This window comes from Salmo salar, chromosome 21 (genome assembly GCF_965601325.2).
Source record: "Salmo salar chromosome 21, fSalSal1, whole genome shotgun sequence".
Taxonomy (NCBI): domain Eukaryota; kingdom Metazoa; phylum Chordata; class Actinopteri; order Salmoniformes; family Salmonidae; genus Salmo; species Salmo salar.
The window spans coordinates 13,047,929-13,063,433 of NC_138311.1; the positions used below are offsets into that span (position 1 = coordinate 13,047,929).

General features: G+C 41.3%; 1 protein-coding gene across 2 annotated transcripts in view; it reads right to left on the reverse strand.

Annotated features, from left to right (window-relative positions):
* pms1 (PMS1 homolog 1, mismatch repair system component) overlaps positions 1-15,505 on the reverse strand; it is a 56,885-nt gene that overhangs the window by 15,037 nt on the left and 26,343 nt on the right. For both annotated transcript variants that reach the window (XM_045704497.2, XM_014164266.3), the window contains exons 10-11: positions 1,291-1,767; positions 159-289 (exon numbers count right to left, since the gene is read on the reverse strand). In XM_045704497.2, coding sequence (XP_045560453.1) covers positions 159-289; positions 1,291-1,767 — 608 coding nt within the window. The remainder of the gene's footprint in view (positions 1-158; positions 290-1,290; positions 1,768-15,505) is intronic.

Sequence of the window (15,505 nt, forward strand, 5' to 3'; positions counted from 1 at the left end):
CAGGGCTCGGTGCTGGGTCCCCTGTATTGTTGTGAATGTTTTACATTTGTCTTTTTCAACTCAAGATTACATGTTCTACTTAAATATGGCTATTTGTCAACTAACTAACTAACCAACCAATGATAATGAAAATCTATTTAATTCATATTCTACCCTACCTGGAGTGAGTGTGATTTGAAACCCGTTGGCCACAAGCCTGGGATCAGAGAAGACGGCCATTCCTCTCAGCTCAGGATTTCCCTTCTCCATTGTACAGAGAGCCTGAGTATACTCAGCACCCCCTAGGATACTAAAAAAAGACAAGCACATATTGCATTAACAAAGGACACCAAATCTATACCTGGTACCACATGGGACAGTGATCCAAAATGTAATTATCATGTACACTGTACAAAAATATAAACGCAATATGTAAAGTGTTGGTCCCATGTTTCATGAGCTGGAACAAAAGATCCCAGAAATGTTCCATACACACAGAATGCTTATTTCGCTCAAATTTTGTGCACAAATTTGTTTACATCCCTGTTAGTGAGCATTTATCCTTCACCAAGATAAGCTGACTAAACAGCATAATCATGACACAGGTGCACCTTGTGCTGGGGGCAATAAAAATCTACAAACAAATGTGCAGTTTTGTCACAACACACAGATATCTCAAGTTTTGAGGGAGCGCGCAATTGGCATGCTGACTGCAGGAATGTCCACCAGAGCTGTTGCCAGATAATTGAATGTTCATTTCTCTACCATAAGCCAACTCCAATGTCTCGTCAGAGAATTTGGAAGTACATCCAACCAACCTCACAACACCCGGGCTCTTCACCTGCAGGATGCCGAGGAGTATTTCTGTCTGTAATGAAGCCCTTTTGTGGGGAAAAACTCATTCTGATTGGCTGGGCCTAGCTCCCCAGTGGGTGTGACTGGCTCCCAAGTGGGTGGGCCAATGCCCTCCCAGGCCATGCCCCTGCCCAGTCATGTTTAATTAATAGATTATGACATTATTTATCCTTACATGAACTGTAACTCAGTAAAATCTTTGAAATTGTTGCATGTTGCGTTTATATTTTTGTTCAGTATAATTATAAAATTACCATTCTACCCAGTAATTTATAAGAACTGTATAGCAGGTACCAGATAAATAGCAAGCTGTAAAATGAAGTGTAACATATGGTGTTACGTAATGACTAGATTATATAATGCATTATCAAATCGCTCTGAATTGATGAGCTAAGAACAAGATTGTGTCAATGTTCACATTTCACTGTTGGGTAACGTATCACTCAGATTTCTCACCTATCTGTTAACTGTATAGGGTTCTGCAGGCTCGCTGCTGGAAGTATATTATTCTCCAGAAGTCTCTTAAACAGCAAGGCCTCCTCCACCCGAAATGGATTTAACAACATGAGCTTTCTACCACATAAAACGACCCAGGCGCTTTGAGAGGCCAAGCGGTTTACAAGCCGGAGGCCCTGAGGTCTTGGGCTGCTCTGGAACGAGAGGCGATGAAGCCGCTGCCTGAGGGTAACCACACTGAACGGTAGGGGTTGTGAGGGCTTTGGCCCAGGGCTCCTCTTTTTCTGGGGCTGGGAAAAGAACAGCTGGTCTAGGACCGGCTGGTTAGAAGGCAAGACCTTGCGTTTCTGGCCCTGGGGCCGACTCAGCGGGGAGACCAGACGCCGCCGCCTCTCGGGCTCTCTCACATCTCCATCAGAGGCCAGCTTGGTCTGGAGGTCGTAGCGTTCCAGGTTTTTCTTTGCCTTATCCTCATACCTGCAAGGACCAGAAACCAATTAAGAAATGGTGTATTATCATCTCCAACATAACACAAAGGTATCTCACTCAAGGTCTCTGTAAGAATGTAGGAACAGACCTGGACAGGACATTATTGCATTTAGTAGTTTTTTTGAAAATGCCAACTTTTCAAATACTCGAGGTAGTCGAATATAGTTTATAAAGTTTCAACTAAAACCATTTTCTTTGACATTCAAATACAGATCTAAGAAAAACTATTTATAAAGTATTTTGAATAACTCTCAGAAAACCAAATAATATTTGAAGTTATTTGAATATATGCAAGTTATTTGAAAACAAAAAACATTTTATAGCTGGCAAATATTTGATGAAGAACCAAAAACTACAACAGTTAGTTGAATTAGTCTAAATACTGCATATTATCATAAGCACATGGTTTGGAGGGCTCTTAGAGATGAATCTTAGTATACCCATATCGACGGGTTGGCAGACAGTCACGAAAATGACGCAAGCGCATCGATGTGGCCGGAAGGCGTGGGTTATGATTCTTAACTGACAGATGGCTAGCAACAATGACAAGAAGCTGCCATTGATACTGTCTGGTTTTGAGGTCTTTTGATTGATGTCATGTCTATGCTAATACGGCTAAAATTAGCTAGCTATCTAAGCAACAACTCTACCCTTACTAAAAAAGATTGCAGTTAGGGTGCAGTATAATTGCAGTATGCTGCATCCAAAATAAACAATATTTTTTACTGCAGTAATTTTGCAGTACACTGCAGTTATTCTGCAAATACTGCATCCAAAATACCACAGTCGACTGCAGTTACTGCAGTTTCAAAACACGTTTGTTTTTGTAAGGGTAACCATGTATTTGAGAGATAAAGAGTGCTCAATGTGCAAATGTATTTATGCTTTCAATAAACAAACATTTGGAGACAAAATCTAGTTTACATGTTATCAACAGTCTTTGCCAACCCTGTCTGTTTTGGCCCACAGTTGCACACGTGTCAGTTTTGTTGCTAAACAATCAACTGTCTATAGCCTAGACTTAAATACATGAGGGACATGGAATACATTTTCATAATGAATGAGACATAAGGTAATAAACTAACACTGGCATCAAGTTCTTATGTATGTGTAGTAACTGTGATTATTACAATAGCAACATTTCCCTTACATAGTACTTTGGAAATGGCTTTATAATGCATAATATAAGCGTAACAAGGAACAGAACCTATTCCTTGAGTACAGTAGTTAACTCGAGGCTCATTGCTATGCAATTAAAACGCAATTATGAAAGTATTATGTAACAACTTGCTAATAAAATATTGGATTCGACCCAGGGACTGTAGTAACGCCTTTTGCACTGAGATGCAGCGCCTTAGACCGTTGCGCCACTCGGGAGTCCTGATACAGATACAGTCCTGCTTTTAGTTGAAGGTAGCAAATCTAATATTTTCAGAAAAGTAGTCGCTTTCTCAGCTCTGTATTCAAGTAATTTTTGGAGATCTGTATTCAAATAGTTGTAGTCACCTCCAAAGTAACCATTTGGTCGCCCCTGAAAAAATTGTTACTTTCCACAAAGCAGAGTTAAAACGATAGTTATCCCAGATCTGGTAAGCAATCACATTCAGGATTCCTCGGACTTCACCTCACTAGACACAGCACAAAGTTGCACTGGGTTATAAACCATCTTTATGATGTTAAAAGGAGTACTGCACTCAAAAATGCTTATTCCTAGGATTTTTTTTAGTTGTTCAAATCAGTGAGAAAATGCTTTTTAAAACACTAATATACCCTTTAAATAGTCAATCTGAGAATTCAGAACTATTTACAAATTTGAGCAAGCTCAGAAAGGTCGTTATTTTATGCTACTGTGCATTATGGGTCTAATCCTTCATGCTGATTGGTTAAAACCGCATTCCAGCCAGTGTCTATTCCACAAGTTACCACGTCTACGTCTTTGACGTTAAAATGCCAATTTACTCAGTTCCATCTGACTGTACAATCCACTGTCTCATCAGCCCAGCCAGACAATTTATAAACTTGATCTCCACTGTAAAAAGGATCTAGACATTGTCTCACATTTCTTTTAGACTAACAGTAGAGATTTGTATAAACCTTGCGGTGTGTCTCGCCGACATTTGCATCATCGTTTCAATATTCAAATTCGATCTCCAGCTGTCCCATAGTAATGAACGTGTCGGGAGTCGGGACAATACATTATTGGCAGGAAGGCAGCACTTCTCAGCCAGTCGAAATCATGAATCAGCTGGCATCATTTATATGGATATATACAAAGAAATGTCATAAAAAAAAAAGGTCAAACCAAATGATGTGCAGTTAGTTTGCCGTCTTTCCAGCTTCCGTTTGAAGTGATTGTGTTAGCTGTGTTGTAACCCTCTGAACAACAGCGTCCTGACAATTGAGCACATTTTGCCATGTATCCAAATAAATGTCACTGGAAAACAGCTTAAACAAATGCAAATTTGTGTCGGGACTATATCTTGTGGAAGGATGAAATAGTATGAATAAATTAATCAAAATAAAGCTTAATGAAAATATGTCAATCATTATTTGAATATGTTGGTAACCCATTGTATTAAAGATATAATGCCCTCGAAGCGGGTGTTGAGGAGATATATATATATATATATATATATATATGACCCGTTTCAGGAAACTAGGCGTATGTTGTGCGTCAAAATAGTTGCTGTCCACTTTCTGGAGGACCGAGTTAAGATCAGTGGAATGCCCAGTTGAATTAAAGTACGATAGGTAAGGAGATGGAGAGAATTCTGGCATTTGATTGCAATTATGCAGAGGGTGTCGAAAAGAGAACACACAAAAGGCTATTGTATAAAACACCTGTCTCCAGATTACATCTTCAAACTAAGGGCAACCATGGCATCCGTGACAAAAGGAGAAGATAGTCTAGCTAGCTACATTTTCAGATATTAAACATTTCTAATTGTCAGAAAATCATTTTCATTTCAAGTTAAGGTGTACTGTTAGCTAACGTTAGCTGGATCGCTAGCTAACGTTACATTTATGATCTGTGTAGTAATATTATTTGTATCTCATCGCCATTTGCATTGCTAGTTATAGCCTAATGTTAGCTAGCTAGCTAACATTGAACCTGGTTGGTTAGCTACCTGCAGATTCATGCAGGGTAGTAACGGTATGAGTTGGGATTATGGTTCATTGTTTAGCTAGCTAGCTACATGTCTAAACAAAAAGAATCCACTATGCAAAAAAAACATTTCAATAGAATGTTCATGATGTCACTGCGACAATTGTCGATAGATGTTGCTGGTGAATTCGCTCTGGCTATCTACCCTGAATTCAGAGCACTCATCTGAGAATGCCAGAGCACAGAATAACTGACGAATTTATGAATGCTCAGCACCCGTTGAATATGGCCAGTCAGTAAATGCTGGCAAAAAAAGCGCAATTAAATTGTTGCCAGCAGCACAGTTAGTCACCAACGCTCTGGATAACATAAAAACAGCCTAACCAGCTCTGAGAGGGCAAGTACCGTAATTTCCGGACTATAAGCCGCAACTTTTTTCCCACGCTTTGAACCTCGCGGCTTAAACAATGACGCGGCTAATATATGGACTTTTCCCGCTTTCACATTTTTTTTCTCCCAAAAAAAACACATTCTGTGACGTGCTCAGTTTTTTGGCGGCATGAAGCTTTCATTAGACCAATGAAATTGCCGAACGGGTTAAGGTCAAACAACTTTTTTGTTTACTGTTTAGATTAAATCGAGCGCGCTCAAACTTCCCATCATTCTGATTACGGTAGTAGTTTTGTCACCCTGATTCCTGGGGGCACAACAAAGTATTTGCAGCCACTCGACATCAGTGTAAATCGTGCATTTAAGGTGGCGCTCTGTGTTCAGTGGGAGGCTTGGATGACAAGTGGGGAGAAATCCTTCACTAAAACGGGCTGCATGCAAAGAGCAACTTATGGTCAAGTCTGCCAGTGGGTCCTGACAGCGTGGAGCATTGTAAAAAAATCCACTATCATCAACAGGTTTCGAAAGGCTGGACTGCTGCGTGTTGAAGAGGGCTCAGCGGGGGATTTGCCTCCGGATGAAAGTGACGAGAGCGACAATGAAAACGATCCAATATCGGATGAAGCAATTCTGAGGCTATTCAACTCCGAGTGGTGTCAGTGGTTCAGTGGTTTCAGTGCACAGGAGGAGGAAGATAGTGACCAATGACTTTCTTGGTAGGCTACTATTTACAAGCCGTGTTTCATTAAAGCCTATTTATTTTTGTTACAAGCCGTGTTTCGTTAAAGCCTGTGTAAAGTTCATTTGTTTCAATGTACCGGTAGGCACCTGCGGCTTATAGACGTGCGGCTTATTTATGTTCAAAATAATATATATTTTTAAATTCAGTGGGTGCGGCTTATATTCAGGTGCGCTTAATAGTCCGGAAATTACGGTAAAATGGTCAGTGAGCTGTTCTCTCATTTGTGTCTGGAAGTAGCTAGCAAGTTAGCCAACGTTAGCCAGTTAGCTTGGGTGCTTGACTGATGTTAGGTCAGAACGCTCGGATCAACCCTAATCCTCAGCCAGAGCATACAGTGTGCACTCTGAACGCTCCAAATTTGAATTTACGAATGGACAATCTGACAGTGCGTTTACAAATGCCGAGAGCGCACTCTGACACTGCAGATTGAATATACTTTTCTCAGAAGTGAGGTTAAATCAACTTTCAAAGCAGAATTACTTTCCCATTGTTCCTCAACTGTAGTGTATGATATATCATTTTCTAGCTCTGAGTCTACTTTTATCCAATCTAAAAACACCATTTAAAATGTTGTTACATAAGGCCGAATCGAGCCCGTTGGTCACATATTGGCACAGTTTGCCGGCCCTTGACTTCTTCTCAGCCCTAACACCTGTGCCAATATATCATCCAAATACCGGTTTCTCGGGGATTATCACTTAATTACACACTGCATCTGTTTGCAAGCTCAGCTTATTATTAGTCGTGAAGCCCTAATCTTTAACAATAAGCCCTTCTGACTTATTCATTCAGAACCAATTTATCTATGGGAGTGATGTTAATACACTACTGGTCAAAAGTTTTAGAACACCTACTCATTCAAGGGTTTTTCTTTATTTTTACTATTTTCTACATTGTAGAATAATAGTGAAGACATTAAAACTATGAAATAACACATATGGAATCATGTAGTAACCCCCCCCCCCAAAAAAGTGTAAAACAAATCAAAATATATTTTATATGTGAGATTCTTCAAATAGCCACTCTCTGCCTTGATGACAGCTTTGCACACTCTTGGCATTCTCTCAACCAGCTTCATGAGGTAGTCACCTGGAATGCATTTAAATTAACAGGTGTTCAATTAACACTTCTTAAAAGTTAATTTGTGGAATTTATTTCCTTCTTAATGCGTTTGAGCCAACCAGTTGTGCTGTGACAAGGTAGGGGGGTATAGAGAAGACAGCCCTATTTGGTAAAAAAAATAAAAGTTCATATTATGTCAAGAACACCTCAAATAAGCAAAGAGAAAGGACAGTCCACCATTACTTTAAGACATGAAGGTCAGTCAATGCAGAACATTTCAAGAACTTTGAAAGTTTCTTCAAGTGCGGTCGCAAAAACCATCAAGTGCGATGATGAAACTGGCTCTCATGAACACCGCCTCAGGAATGGAAGACCCAGAGTTACCTTTGCTGCAGAGGATAAGTTCATTAGAGTTACCAGCCTCAGAAATTGCACCCCAATAAATGCTTCAGAGTTCAAGTAACAGACACAACATCAACTGTTCAGAGGAGACTGTGTGAATCAGGCCTTCATGGTCGAATTGCTGCAAAAACACTAAAAGGACAACAATAAGAAGAAGAGACTTGCTTGGGACAAGAAACACGAGCAATGGACCGGTGGAAATCTTTCCTTTGGTCTGGAGTCCAAATTTGAGATTTTTGGTTCCAACTGCCGTGTCTTTGTGAAACGGGGTGTGGGTGAACGGATGATCTCTGCATGTGTATTTCTCACCGTAAAGCATAGAGGAGGAGGTGTTATGGTGTGGGAGTGCTTTGCTGGTGACACTGTCAGTGATTTATTTAGAATTCAAGGCACACTAAACTAGCATGGCTACCACAGCATTCTCCAGCGATACGCCATCCCATCTGGTTTGCGCTTAGTGGGACTATCATTTGTTTTTCAACAGGACAATGACCCAACACACATCCAGGCTGTGTAAGAGCTATTTGACCATGGAGGACAGTGATGGAGTGCTGCATCAGATGACCTAGCCTCCACAATCCCCCGACCTCAACTAAATTGAAATGGTTTGGGATGAGTCAGACCGCAGAGTGAAGGAAAAGCAGCCAACAAGTGCGTAGCAACTCCTTAAAGACTGTTGGAAAAGCATTCCTCGTGAAGCTGGTTGAGAGAATGCCAGTATGTGCAAAGCTGTCATCAAGGCAAAGGGTGGCTATATGAAGAATCTCAAATAAACAAATCTAAATATATTTTATAACACTTTTGGTTACTACATGATTCCATATGTGTTACATAATGGTTTTGATGTCTTCACTATTATTCTACAATGTAGAAAATAGTAAAAAATAAAGAAAAACCCTTGAATGAGTAGGTGTTCTAAAACTTTTGACCAGTAGTGCAGGTTTATTGAAGGTGTCATAAGTTGTGACCACTTAAATATCATAAATTCACATATGGAATCTTGATTCAATTTAGTGAATCTAAGTGGCACCCGGTGACATGAGGTAAATCAAAGCTTAGAAAATGTGCAGAAAACGTCAAGATAAAAAACATCTGCTACTAGTAGCCAGAAGGGGGTGGGAGGTGAATCACTCAAAATGGAAGTGGGGGACTGTTAAAATATCCAGTCTTGACCTTCCACTTGGAATTGTTCCACATTCCTGCCAATTAACATCAGGGGCAGTGTGTTGAGGTTTGCTAGCTGCTGTAAATACAGAAGCTTTTTGAGTCACCTCAAGGCTTGGGGTTAGTATAACTACTGCTTGTATCCAAGTATGATCAGACATTGGTTCAATACACTAAAATAAGAGTTTAGCTCCACAAACCCCATTCATTCACAAAAACACACATCTTTCTCCGCATTATGTATGGCATCTGTTTGGCACTTCCTTTCACAAGTTTTGTGTTAATGTATTGATTCGGCAAATAAAGAAACCCTCCCGTTTTACTGTCAATCTGCCTGAGTCATTTATGCCCTGAAACGCCCCGTTTAAATTTAAGGAAACAGTCGCAAGTGAAACAGGAAACAGCAGTCCAGGGTGACAAAATAAAAAATTAATTGAACCCAATTCAGAAAGCGCAAATCATTGTTGTCAGAGGGACACGTCTCCATTTCTGGGAATGTATATTAAAAATAAGCTAAAACTGTCAAAAAAGTTAACTATCCTTTTAAAGTTTGTAAACTTTTGTGAAGTGCAGAAGCGATGCCAGTATTCTGATGTGAATGGCTCCAAAGGAGCATTTGTGGGGAGCTCAGGGGACAGAGAAAAATTTGGGGTGCTCCCAAAATTCAGGAATAATATTGTCAGCGTTGCTATATAAAAAAAGTGTCCATCTATACTGTAAATCGCCTTCTACCAACGCCGTACCTTCTGGAAGTCCAAACAGTACAGCCTTAAGACAAAGGTCCACCTACACAACAGCAATGTAAAGCCTGTGTAAAGCAGTAAGGAAATTTAAGTCTCCCTGGATAAAGTGTGTGTTTTCAGATTTCAGCCAGGTGTTGGTGGGAAATAAGGGAGAGATCCTCAAAAATCCTCTCAGCAGCTGCAGTGTCCACTAAGACCGACTACAGTGGACCGTGCTATACTCAATGTTTCAAGCTACTGCATTATTAGGTAACACAATGTTTGCATTTAGAGCCTGGCTTTCATAAGAGAGGATCAAAAGTATATAGTGCGTGCAATAAGAAGTCAGTGCTTCTCTAGCACAGGGATTCTGGAGGAGGATCAGGTCTATACATTTAGCTGGAAGACAGCCAGGGTTTTTGTTATCTTTCCTCATTCTATTGCTTCATATAATCACAACAAATAAAACATTGCAAGAGCTACATCAAGCGTGGGGGGGTCTGCTAACTTCCACTCCCACACGCTTCCATGTAAATAATCCTATGGGTTTATGGCACTGCATCCACACATTCAACTGACCTGTGTTACTAAAGTTCACGTGAGAGCGATAACGATTCCTAGAAGTGGCGTGCCACTTAACAGCAGTGTCGAAAGGAGCCAAATATCTGCCTCCTCTTATTTCATGTTTAAGACAGCACTAACACAAGGCGGGATTCTAAACAGATGTCTTTTTCCATACACTCATCCATACCTTACATAGGTTCCACACGTAGGCTAATGCTGATACACATTTTCCGTCCTTTCAATTGGTATGCAGTAATCTACGATAAATTCAGTAGAGGGTAGTGATGTTATTCCATGTTGTTCGGTCTCGGTGGATTGAGATCAGAAGATAGATCAGAAGATTGGTTTTACTGGCCTGTGAAAGCGTATCTGGATGTTGTTAGAAGTCCGGAGAACGGTAGTACGACATGCATTGCTTATCTTTGATACGTCCGATTAAAACAATTCTACACTGTTAGGAAAGCACAAAGGTGAGATGCCTTGTGCTGAATCATGAGTCATGCAGACCCTATTACAGTTTGCTGTGGTATAGATACTGCCAAGAAATCATATCCTCAGTTGTGGAAAGGCAATTAAACAAAAGGACACAAAATGTAAGATATGCAACATGTGTAATTCCCCAAAGTTGCAAAATGTTGAAAATATTGGTAGCACTTTATAATAACTCCACATAATAAAGCACTTATAATTAATTAGTAAATCATTCATTCACAAATGATTAGTCATTACTCATTCGTAAATGTTAGTAACCTAGTTATTCCCACATTAATAAACAACTTTTAAAGTATTTAATAATGATTCATCAGAAGTTTAATATTTTTCCTTATAAAACATTTACTAATCATTATTTTTGTGTGGTCTCATCTAAAGTGTGGGCTATTTGTACTTTATAAATACTAACACAAGTGTTTCTTGGCAGTGACTTTTCTACAAAAACTAAAAGTGTGGATTGCAATCAACCAAGAACTCGAATCTCAAGTAATTTGGTCAGCTGTGCGATTAAGTTCTGGGTCCATAAGTGTTAGAAATTGGGAGTTCCGGTTTGCCCTCACAAAAGGAAACTCTCAGCCAAAGTCCTCAGTTAAAAGACTGAAGCTATGGAAACTATAAAAAGGTTAAACATGTGAACATTTCTACCCGCAAAATCACACACACACATACACACACACACACACACACACACACACACACACAGTTGAAGTCAGAAGATTACATACACCTTAACCAAATACATTTAAAAACTCAGTTTTTCACAATTCCTGACATTTAATCCTAGTACAAATTCCCTGTCTTCGGTCAGTTAGGATCACCACTTCATTTTAAGAATGTGAAATTTCAGAATAATAGTAGAGAGAATGATTTCAGCTTTTATTTCTTTCATCACATTCCCAGTTGGTCAGAAGTTTACATATACTCAATTAGTATTCGGTAGCATTGCCTTTAAATTCTTTAACTTTGGTCAAACGTTTCAGGTAGCCTTCCACAAGCTTCCAAAAGTTGGGTGATTTTTTTGCCCATTCCTCCTGACAGAGCTGGTGTAAGTGGGTGAGGTTTGTAGGCCTCCTTGCTCGCAAACGCTTTTTCAGTTCTGCACACAAATTCTTTATAGGATTGAGGTCAGGGCTTTGTGATGGCCACTCCAATACCTTGACTTTGTTGTCCTTAAACCATTTTGCCACAACTTTGGAAGTATGCTTGGGGTCATTGTCCATTTGGAAGACCCATTTGCGACCAAGCTTTAACTTCCTGACCGATGTCTTGAGATGTTGCTTCAATATATCCACATCATTTTCCTGCCTCATGATGCCATCTATTTTGTGAAGTGCACCAGTCCCTCCTGCAGCAAAGCACCCCCACAACATGATGCTGCCACCCCCATGCTTCACGGTTGGGATGGTGTTCTTCGGCTTGCAAGCCTCCCCCCTTTTCCTCCAAACATAACGATGGTCATTACGGCCAAACAGTTCTGTTTCATCAGACCAGAGGACATTTCTCCAAAAAGTACAATCTTTGTCCCCATGTGCAGTTGCAAACCGTAGTCTGGCTTTTTTATGGTGGTTTTGGAGCAGTGGCATCTTCCTTGCTGAGCGGCCTTTCAGGTTATGTCGATATAGGACTTGTTTTACTGTGGATATAAATACTTTTGCACATGTTTCCTCCAGCATCTTCTCAGGGTCCTTTGCTGTTGTTCTGGGATTGATTTGCACTTTTCGCACCAAAGTACGTTCATCTCTAGGAGACAGAACACGTCTCCTTCCTGAGTGGTATGACGGCTGCGTGGTCCCATGGTGTTTTTACTTGCGTACAATTGTTTGATGAACATGGTAACTTCAGGTGTTTGGAAATTGCTCCCAAGGATGAACCAGACTTGTGGAAGGCTACAATTCATTTTCTGAGGTCTTGGCTGATTTCCTTTGATTTTCCCATGATGTCAAGCAAAGAGGCACTGAGTTTGAAGGTAGGCCTTGAAATACATCCACAGGTACACCTCCAATTGACTCAAATTATGTCAATTAGCCCATCAGAAGCTTCTACAGCCATGACATCATTTTCTGGAATTCTCCAAGCTGTTTAAAGGCACAGTCAACTTAGTGTATGTAAACTTCTGACCCACTGGAATTGTGATACAGTGAATTATAAATGAAATAATCTGTCTGTAAACAATTGTTGGAAAAATGACTTGTCATGCACAAAGTAGATGTCCTAACCAACTTGCCAAAACTATAGTTTGTTAACAAGAAATTTGTGGAGTTGTTGAAAAACAAGTTTTAACTTCCGACTTCAACTGTATACGGACACGCCTTCAAAATTAGTAGATTCTGCTATTTCAGCCACACCCGTTTCTGACAGGTGAATAAAATCGAGCACACAGCCATGCCATCTCCATAGACAAACATTGGCAGTAGAATGGCCTTATTGAAGAGTTCAGTGACATTCAACGTGGCACCATCATAGGATGCCACCTTTCCCACAAGTCAGTTCGTAAAATGTCTGCCCTGGTCAACTGTAAGTGCTGTTAATGTGAAGTGGAAACATCTAGCACCAACAACAGCTCAGCCACGAAGTGGTAGGCCACACAAGCTCACAGAACGAGTTCCAAACTGCCTCCGGAAGAAACGTCAGCGCAAGAACTCTTCGTCTGGAGCTTCAGAAAATGGGTTTCCATGGCCGAGCAGCCGGCTGGAGTGGTGTAAAGCTCGCCGCCATTCAACTCTGGAGCAGTGGAAACGCATTCTCTGTAGTGATTAACCCCGCTTCACCCTCTGGCAGTCCGACAGACAAATCCGTTTTTTGGCGGATGCCAGGAGAAGGCTACCTGCCCCAATACATAGTGCCAACTTCTCAGACAGAGTTCAGTGTGTCAAATCGGAGGGCCTGTTGTCCGGACCTCTGGCAGTCTCTGGGGGTGCCACAGGGTTCAATTCTCAGGCCGACTCTTTTCTCTGTTTATATCAATGATGTCGCTCTTGCTGCAGGTGATTCTCTGATCCACCTCTACACAGACAAAACCATTCTGTATACATCTGGCCCTTCCTTGGACACTGTGTTAACAAACCTCCAAACGAGCTTCAATGCCATACAACACTCATTATGTGGCCACCAACTGTTCTTAAATGCTAGTAAAGTGAAATGCATGCTCTTCAACCGATTGCTGCACGCACCTGCCCGCCTGTCCAGCATCACTACTCTGGACGGTTCTGACTTAGAATATGTGGACAACTATAAATACCTAGGTGTCTGGTTAGACTAAACTCTCCTTCCAGACTCACATTAAGCATCTCCAATCCAAAATCGGCTTCTTATTTCGCAACAAAGCCTCCTTCACTCATGCTGCCAAATATACCCTCATAAAACTGACTATCCTACCGATCCTTGACTTCGATGTAATTGACAAAATAGCCTCCAACACTCTACTCAGCAAATTGGATGTAGTCTATCACAGTGCCATCCGTTTTGTCACCAAAGCCCCATATACTACCCACCACTGCGACCTGTATGCCCTTGTTGGCTGGCCCCCGCTACATATTCGTCGCCAAACCCACTAGCTCCAGGTCATCTATAAGTCTTTGCTATGTAAAGTCCCGCCTTATCTCGGCTCACTGGTCACCATAGCAACACCCACCCGTAGCACGCGCTCCAGCAGGTATATTTCACCGGTCATCTCCAAAGCCAACACCTCCTTTCCTTCCAGTTCTTTGCTGCCAATGACTGGAACGGATTGCAAAAATCACTGAAGCTGGAGACATATCTCCTTCTCTAACTTTAAGCATCAGCTGTCAGAGCAGCTTACCGATCACGGTACCTGTACACAGCCCATCAGTAAATAGCACACCCAACTATCTCATCCCCATATTGTTAATTTGTTTTGCTCTTTTGTACCTCAGTATCTCTACTTGCACATCATCTGCACATCTATCACTCCACATCTATCACTCCAGTCTAGTCTACAACATGTCATGGAACTTCTGGAAGCACGGCCCCATCCTGCAAAGTGGCACAGAACACGTGGAGCACCTAAAAAGAGGTTTCCACACATCACACTCTCTGCCCCGTGTCCACTCAGGATGCACATCACACACCCTCTTGCACCTTTAAAACTTCACCTGCTTTCAAATGAGTTACAACCTGGTCCACGCGACCGATATAAGTTCCTACCACTTAAAGATCACTCCAAAACCCCTGCCACTGTCACTTCAGGCCCAGGCTGTGTGGTACAAGGGTGAATGGTTGGACTTGGGGCAGACACACTCCATGGAAACATAGGCTCCCCTCTCATGTGTGCTCTCCTTCCCCTCCCTCCCCCTCCTTTTCACTCTCCTCTTCCTCCCCTCCTTTTCACTCTCCTCTTCCTTTCTCCCTCCACTCCTCGCTCCACATCTCTATCCCTCCCATCATCTCTAACTCCTCTTCCTCCCTGCCTTTTGCTGCTTAGCCCTGAATCTCCACATCACTTCCTTCTCTAACACTGACCTAGAGTAACAGAGGGAGAGGAGCAACAAATAGGATACAATTGTGGTTAGGAACATAATCTCCCTCTTCCTTCTGCTCTTTATTTTTTCTCAACCATACACATACTCTCTTCCTAATAAGGGGTTCCAAAAATTGTGTGACAGTTACACGCCTCCCATTCCACACACACAAACTCAGTCTCCTCCAATCAACTCTTGCTTTCTTGCCTGACAGACTAGCTACAGAGTTTGACAATGTAAGCTGGTCAGTTACAAAGCTGGGCCAGTTTCCAAATGAATTGCATCGGTAGAAACAGGCAAAAAACAAGCATCTTGTTAGCTGGTGATGTAAACAAATATACTATAGCAGCAAAAGGGGGGGGACTAACTTCATATTAATGCCCATGATTTTGGAATGAGATGTTCGACAAGCAGGTGTCCACATACTTTTGGTCATGCATTGTACATGTAACATTTCTACCTCAATCACATATCAGTAGTGAAGGAATATAAAAAGTCCACTCGTTGTAAGCTACATCTCCCCGTTTTATGATTAATTAGCATTCACTAGGTTGACATTAGCAGAACAGTTACATTACAACACTCCCTCAAGTCCTTGCAACAA